Raw genomic sequence first — 7,601 nt, 5'->3', positions numbered from 1 at the left:
TTGAAAGGGGTGGTTCGGGAGGTGATTTGAAACAACTTTTTCCTTAGTTTTCTCTTAATATCTCCTCAACGAAGCCTCGGACAACATTTTCGCTAAGGAAAAAGTTGTTTCAAATCACCCCTCGAACCTTCTTCAAAGACCTCCAACATTTTTGGGACACCCTGTATATATGTCATATGTGCATATGTTATCATACACATATGACAAATACAGGGTGTCCCAAAAGTCGTGTAGGAGCCGGAAATGGGGGTTAGCTGAAAAGATTCCGAACAACAATATCCTTTACAAAAATGTTGTCCGAGGCTTCGTTATGGAGATATTAACAGAAAACCCAGACCAATCAGAGCGCGCGTATACCGTTGGAGCGGTCGCGGTAGCGAAGGCTACACACTGAGCAGCCGCGTCAATCTCCTTCGATGCACGTCGAGTCAGTTGTTCGCGTGAAAGCTCGTAGCCTTCGCTACCGCGGCCGCTCTACCGGCATACTCGCGCTCTGATTGGTCAGTGTTTTCTGTTAATATCTCCTCAACGAACCCTCGGACAATATTTTTGCCAAGGAAAAAGTTGTTTTGAATGGCACCGCCTGAACCACCCCTTTCAAGGTGTTACAACATTTTTGGGACACCCTGTATTTAGTCGAAACAAAAGTTGAATCGTGCCGTTCGCTTTTATTCGGTACCGATCGATGTATCAAAATTAAATCTTATTGCCATGGCGATAGTAAAATATTCGTAGCAGAAGTTACCGAGAGGAGTGCAACATTAACATACATGTTCGTCGCGATGGAACAGAGACTCGTGTGTATTTAGAAAGGAATCAGTGCATGGGGGATGCGCAGGGGGAATTGAGAGGATCGTCACGGCCCTGGTTATATTGTGTTATTCGGTACCACAACTATACAAATCATAAAATCCAACAAATCAATCGCATGTCTTTTGGCGTCTTATATAAATTGTTTTAGTGCACCGATCAAAGGGCGGGCAAGACGTCGATTACTGTTTTAACGAAATTTAGAAAGCTCCCGCCATTTCTTTCGTAAGGGCTGGCTTAGCTGTCGAACAGCTGCCGTGGTGGTCGCTGGCCGATCGCGATTATCCCCCCAAAAGAGGACCAATAATCGAAACACACACGCATCGCAAATGCCGCGCTATTTAAATTCACTGACCGTACGGAACACCGACAAATATTCGGCTACACACGCGACTCTCACGGCACTTGATACACACGATTTTTCAACGAAAATTATTCACATATACTTTGTGTTTATTTGGGTTCGACGTCACGGATCCTTCTTACCTCCGTCGTCGAAAACTGCCAAGATGGCGACAATAATCACGTGACCGCAAATTTTATGACGTACGCGTAATGTTAAAGGGACAAAACGACCAGTAGCGTTTGTTATACATTGTCACGTGACCGGGTACACGTGCACATCCAATGAGAGGCCCTCCCAAGAATAAGGGCAATCTGCAATTGTAACAATGTGTAATAATGGGGTTGACTAAACAAATCCTGCCCTATTTTATGGGATCATTTACCGAACGCCATGATATTCCCAAATGATCATCTTGAATTTGTTTAAAATTTTCGTAACTCTTGTTTGCGTCGAATTTATTGTATAGTCCTCGATTTTTTTATATATATATATATATGTATTATACTACACGAAGCAATAGAACTGTATCACGGATTTCCTGTCGTTTTGCGTTATTTGTTTTTTTATTAGAATGTTGAACTTGCGAAGCATCGTAATTACGTGTATACGTAATTAAATAATGTCATTTTATTCTCCTTAAAATGAGTTTATATATATCAGATTTCAACGTTTCGAAAATGCATTACGTGCACATTTCTAACGTTGTTATTGAGAAATACAATTTAAGGTTTATGTACAAATATGGATAATATTTACATTCAACTATATACATGTCAGTAGCTAAACATACGATTCTTATATTAAATTCTATTTTATAATTTAGTTAATTACAACACACCACTTTGTCACAAGGTTGCAAACATTTTATCGTAACAATCATTGTATATCAATTTGTATATTTTAAGTATATACTTCTAATACTAAAGATTATTATCATCATCATCATCATCATCATCATCATTGAAAGATAATATGGCCTTTTCTTGTTTCGTTTTTTTCATCTTCTTTTTCACTGGCTTATCCTTAGTATCTGATTCTGATTCCACTACTTTGTTTTTCCTGAATATAACACGCTTAGATAAGTCTGCTGGAGCACTGGCTTCCTCTATAATTCAGAATTCATAAGTTATCTCTCAACATGCCTATTGTGTCATTAATCAAATTATACATATTCAAAATAAAGTATGTCTATACCTTCTTCCTTTTGTTTTTTAAATGCTTCTGCTTCTTCTGCAGTTAAATCACCAGAATTTAATACAACCACAACAGGCTGCTCTTCTGTACGTTCTTCCTGTTCATCGTCTGAATCTTGTGGTAATACTTCTCTCTATTTTAAGAAGTCATTTAAATGCCTGTTTATGCTAGTTAGAAACAAGCACTAATTACAATATACTTAATGATTTAAGAAAAAATGGTGAGAATTATAATTATTGTATAGAATACTATAGTTGGAGTTTCGTAGTTTCAATTACATATATATTGCAAACAATTTTAGTCAAAGAAAATTATTTGTAAGATGCAATTGCAAATGCAAAAAAAAAAAGGGTACTACTTAAATTTGATCGAAACACAATAAACCGTACCTTTGTGTCAACCGTAGGTCCTTCCTTATAACCAACTTCTTCTTTCAATTCCCGCAAAAATTTCGGTTCGTCTGGTTTGATGTACGAAACATTATGCTTCTTTCTGGACATTTCTTAGTCTTTCGATATTTTCAAATACAAAACATCAAAATATAACCTATCTCGTGCGCGTTACAAAACAATCCCGCGTACAGTCATAAACTTGGTGTTATATAGATTGGGAAACGAGATCGTCTAGTGAAACTCAATCGTATCTGATTGGTCAGTACGGACGAGGATATTTAATGAAAACGAATATTTATGATTTCGAATTTAGCAAAAATAATGAAACGAAGAAAAGAAATAGTAGGTAAATTTGTTGCATTTACTATCGCAATCAGACCTAACGAAGTGATAGAGAATTGTAAGTTTAAATTCTCGTAAAAACTTTCGTTTATTTTTTAGTTCTATCTCGCCGTCGCAAGGAGTTACAGGGTAATCATACCACTTTAATTTCAAAATGATACAGTTTGGTAATCTATACTTTTTATAATAACAATGATATTCAGCTATTGACATTTATAATAGGTTAAAAATTGTTCTCGATCAATCGCACAATTAATACAGGCCATTCAATTATAAAAAAGAGTCTTGATTGATACAAGAATCGAGTCGATATTCTTGAAAAATACAAAGAAATTGTATAGATAGAGTTGAGGAGTCGTAGGTCTTTTTAAGTTGCACGGCCATCTTATTGAATTTGTTTCGTTCAGATATTGCAGACTAGAATAAAAAAAAGATCCGAAAGCTGTGGAGGAAAGCAATGGCGAATTTCTATCTATATAATCTCTTTGGAAAAACATCGTTAAAAAATGATTCGTTGGTCGGGGACTAATTTCGGTAAACTAAACTCGTAACCGATACATGTATTCCCGAAAAAGTTTCAAAAAACGTGGTCCGTTCTTCCATCGTTCGACGAGTACAATACGATACTAATTTTGTCCTATACGCCACAGTTTCCATTGTCACGATACAAAGCTGGATATAAAGATTTAAATGCAGATTCGTCGCGCGATCTGATACGATAATAATCAAGTAATTTATTAAGCCCCAGCAAGTGGAGGAATTGCGAAGATGGCGAAGAATCGTTTTAGGGGATTTCTCGTTAGTTTATCATTTTAAGGGGAATTTCTTTAGAAAACTTGTCCCTTAGATAGTTCTGATATAGTAATACCTTGGTATAGTAATACCTTGGATATCGATAAATTTCATGCAAACTTCGTCCCACGGAATCTCGTTTATTGTCCTATTACAATATGGTCCGTTTGAGTTTTACTCGTCCCCAAAGAAAGTCTCTACTCGTGCAGGTCGCTAGCGAAAAACAAACTGATTAGTGTATTAATTTATACGAAAAAAAAAAGACTCTTAAACTACTGGATGGTATCTACAAATGCTTTTAATGAACTTTAATTAAATGAAGAGAAATTCAAATTTCCCGCGGGAAATTAGTGTCGCTGCCTAACGGCGAATAGAGGAACTATTTTCGGAGTATGGTCAGCGCCTCTATCGGGAAAACGCCCAAGTTTGTCGTCGAATAGTTCAAACAGTCACCGCTAGATGGCGCGATTTAGATGATACTTACCGACCATCTAGCGTTGCAAAAAGGAACTATTGGGGACAAACTTGAGCGTTTTCCCGATAGAGGCGCTGACTAAACTCAAAAAAATAGTTCGGCGTGTTCACCGCTACATGACGACACCACTTTCCCGCGGGAAATTTGAATTTTTTTTTATACGAATACGAATTTACAACAAAGTAGCCTTTCGCTCGCGTTCCATCTCGATAAAACAAAAAAAAAAAAAAAAAAACAAAAAATCACAAATGTAACGACGTATCGAAATTAACGCAGAATTAATGAGTGTAGCATGCGATGGAACTATACAGGACCAAACGAGTGAGTTCCACTCGTCGAACCTCTTCCCCAAGTAATTCTTCCACTCGCCAGGACCACGTGCTGCGATTCCCCAGATACGGTTTAGAGTCGCGTCGCTTCGGAATTGTTTAGAGGCCTCAGTTTCCCATCCGAATGGCTAGACCGGCGATGTCGAACTTGTGTGTGGGTGCTGATGATGTACCCAGCCTCCTCCTGACGACCGTGCTTCTCCATTTGGATGACGGGCACGCAACGCGGGGCTGGCCCGTCCAAGCATTCGCAGCTGAGGCTCGCGTCCAATTCGGCCTGATAAGGCGGCGGTATCAGCAGGCTCTCGGTAGACTTGTTCGGCTGAAAGTGTCTGGTGGAGCTGCCGGAATACGTGGTGCTGGAGCTGGTTCTCCTCTGAACGGTGCCAGTCGGCGTTTTCGCACGTCCGTGGGAACCCTTCCCCGGCCGTTCGGCGCTGTGCGTCTTCGCGGTGGCTGTGTCCAGGTAGCCGTACCCGAAGCCATAGCCACCGAACGCCTTGGTGGTAAGATTGTCCCAAGACTTTGGCTTGGCGTACTGAAGGCACGGTGGTGGCCGTTGGTGCACGTTCGACGGATCCCAGTAGAGGGTGTCCGTGCTTAGGCTGGTCGTGCAGGAGGCAACGCTGTCGGCGATGGTGGAGACGTCGCTGCTGGTGATGGAGTGCAGGCTGTGACCAGACGTCCTGGAGCAATTGTGCGAGGTGTGTTGCGATTGCTGTGGTTGCTCTCGTTGCACGTGATGATGTTGCTGTTGCTGTTGCTGCTGTTGCTGTTGCTGTTGCTGCTGTTGCTGTTGCTGCTGTTGCTGTTGTTGCTGTTGCTGTTGCTGTTGATGGTGATTCTGTTCGTTTCGCGCGCGCCTCTGTTTCTCCCTGCGCCGACGACTGGGAACGCAATTAGGATCGCAACACGGACTAGCCAGGTCGTAAGCGTCCAAACTGCCGTTGTCCGATTGTTCTCTGCGACGATTGGCGCTGGATATGCAGGCGACGCAGAGGCTGCTCTGAGGAGGTGCGTGCAGAGACGACGGCTCACCACTGGCGCCAGCTTGCTGCTGCTGTTGCTGCTGCTGGCAGGACTTGTGCGATTTCGACTTCGCCGGGGTGCTGCTCATCCCGTTCGCTTGGTGGTAGCTGTGCCGCGACGAGGCGGTCACACCAGATTCGCTCGGCATCTTCGAGAGGAAGTGGTGGTGATCGCTGCGGGAACGTGGCGGTCCAACTGCCACCAAACAGGCGGCGTTTCGAGGCACCAGGCATGGCCTACCGTCGGAGAACTGGAAAAACAACGATCGTTGAAATTCGGTTGAAATTCGGTTGAAAATCGTCAACGCGTCGAATATATGGGCGACAGGGCCTCTCGACGAAGGACTGAAAAGATTAGTATAGGGACGTGCTGCAATAAGAATGCAGGTCTGTTTCTGTTATGGTTATGAAAACGCGTAGCGTCGTCGTTCGATACGTGTAATAAATACGTATATTTTTGATTTCCCGAAAAATTTGAAAAAAATAGTGCTGCCTCCTTATTAAGCGTCAAAGAAAATGAATTCGTACCGAGTACTTGAAGTTGCAAGAATAAATCCCACGATCAATGTTTTATTACGCAATTTCGAACAGCGAACTGGAATTAAAGGGTCGTCGATGGGAAGAAAGTTTAAGTACCACGTTGTAAAGCAGAAGATGTTCCGTGGACGTTGCTGGCCTGCAGCACTGGATGGTGGACGAGTTGAAACTCGACGACGGCGAGGGTTGATTGGGGTTACCCGTGGCCCCGCTGTTAGGCGTTCTCTTGCGTGCTGGCAGTGAATGGGTTTTCCATCGACCCATGAGGATAGACCGTTCCCTCTCGCAGAGTCTTTCCAATTCCCCGAGGCGCGATTGGAGGGCTCGTTGCAGCTCTATGTATCGCATGTGCAGCTCCACCTGGAAGATATCGTCGGCCGATTAACCCATCGACTGCTAGGAATTTTTCAAATATTACCAGCTTACAGGGAACGACGAGACGGAACTTTTTTCTATTTGCAGTTTATTCGTGCGACGTTTAGTTTCGGAGATAAAAATTGAAAACTCGGAAGACCACCTCCAAACTTACTCAGACAGTAGGTACATCTCCGCAACGAACTTCTAACGTTTCAATTTTTATTTTCGAAACCAAGCGACCTATGAACAAACGGTAAATATAAAAAACTTTCGTCCGAGCGTCCTTTGTGAGCTGATATTTTTTAAAAATTGATTCGACGAACGTAAACGTTCCTCCAAGGCCATTTCTCGAGGGGTCGACAAGCGCGGTGTGTCCGCGTGGTTCGGGTTTCTCACCTTTCTAACGCAGTCTTCGAAGGACACGACCATCCGCATCCTGGTATCACAGTTCTTTATGAAATTGACCAGCGTCTTGTGGTCGGCCCTGTCCATTTCGTGGCCGTTTATGGAGAGTATCACGTCGCCTTCCCGCATACCGGCTTTGAACGCCGGCCCGTCGTACTCGACGTAGTCCACGTACGTGACCATCTCGATTTCCTGCTCCCTTTTGTAATGTATGCCGTAGCTCTGTGCAATGCCGCGCGAAACGGTTTCATTAACGTTCATTTCTTCCCATGGCGGGAGGGCGGGGGGGGGGAGTACCCTACTTCGCGAGTTTCGGAAATAATCGGGGAGAAATGGCGAGTGAGGGGGACGAAGTCAGTGGTTCTTAAGTCTTGGTGAGGTCTTACTTTAATTGATAGTTTAGTTGCCGTGGGTTCAGTTTGATTTGTGTTTCAGAAAGAGCCGTTTAGAAAGAGCCTTCTTTTGTGTAGACACTATTTCCGTTTAGACAGTATTTACATTAGGAGTATTCAATATTGCTGGCTACGCTAAGAACTAGTCCAAACTTACTCAGACAGTATGTAGAAGAACGATATTCAATATTGCCCCACCAAA

General features: G+C 42.7%; 2 protein-coding genes across 2 annotated transcripts; both read right to left on the bottom strand.

The window, feature by feature from the left end:
* Nucleotides 1-1,761: 1,761 nt before the first annotated feature.
* On the bottom strand, nt 1,762-2,955 carry LOC128896585 (uncharacterized protein KIAA1143 homolog). Its single transcript, XM_054159951.1, has 3 exons — nt 2,740-2,955; nt 2,351-2,483; nt 1,762-2,261 (listed from the first exon to the last, which is right to left on the bottom strand). Exons 1-3 carry the CDS (start codon nt 2,848-2,850, stop codon nt 2,077-2,079), a joined length of 429 nt encoding a protein of 142 aa, XP_054015926.1. The 5' UTR covers nt 2,851-2,955; the 3' UTR covers nt 1,762-2,076.
* Nucleotides 2,956-4,584: 1,629 nt separating this feature from the next.
* On the bottom strand, nt 4,585-7,274 carry LOC128896584 (ankyrin repeat and KH domain-containing protein mask). Its single transcript, XM_054159950.1, has 3 exons — nt 6,999-7,274; nt 6,345-6,605; nt 4,585-5,959 (listed from the first exon to the last, which is right to left on the bottom strand). The coding sequence occupies exons 1-3, from the start codon at nt 7,266-7,268 to the stop codon at nt 4,754-4,756; spliced, it is 1,737 nt and encodes a 578-aa protein (XP_054015925.1). The 5' UTR covers nt 7,269-7,274; the 3' UTR covers nt 4,585-4,753.
* Between the last annotated feature and the right edge of the window lie 327 nt (nt 7,275-7,601).

This window comes from Hylaeus anthracinus, unplaced genomic scaffold (assembly GCF_026225885.1).
Source record: "Hylaeus anthracinus isolate JK02 unplaced genomic scaffold, UHH_iyHylAnth1.0_haploid 11588, whole genome shotgun sequence".
NCBI classification, from domain to species: Eukaryota; Metazoa; Arthropoda; class Insecta; order Hymenoptera; family Colletidae; genus Hylaeus; species Hylaeus anthracinus.
The sequence above is the reverse complement of the archived record's forward strand: the minus strand, read 5'-3'. Positions and strand labels throughout refer to the sequence as shown.

Coding starts and splice junctions, on each gene's coding strand:
- LOC128896584 (XM_054159950.1), bottom strand. CDS start 7,268: ATGAACGTTAATGAAACCGTTTCGCGCGGCATTGCACAGAGCTACGGC. Junction 6,606..6,998: donor TCGAAGACTGCGTTAGAAAG/GTGAGAAACCCG, acceptor GATATCTTCCAG/GTGGAGCTGCACATGCGATA. Junction 5,960..6,344: donor ATCTTCTGCTTTACAACGTG/GTACTTAAACTT, acceptor TTGTTTTTCCAG/TTCTCCGACGGTAGGCCATG.
- LOC128896585 (XM_054159951.1), bottom strand. CDS start 2,850: ATGTCCAGAAAGAAGCATAATGTTTCGTACATCAAACCAGACGAACCG. Junction 2,484..2,739: donor GACCTACGGTTGACACAAAG/GTACGGTTTATT, acceptor TTCTTAAAATAG/AGAGAAGTATTACCACAAGA. Junction 2,262..2,350: donor TAAAAAACAAAAGGAAGAAG/GTATAGACATAC, acceptor TCTGAATTATAG/AGGAAGCCAGTGCTCCAGCA.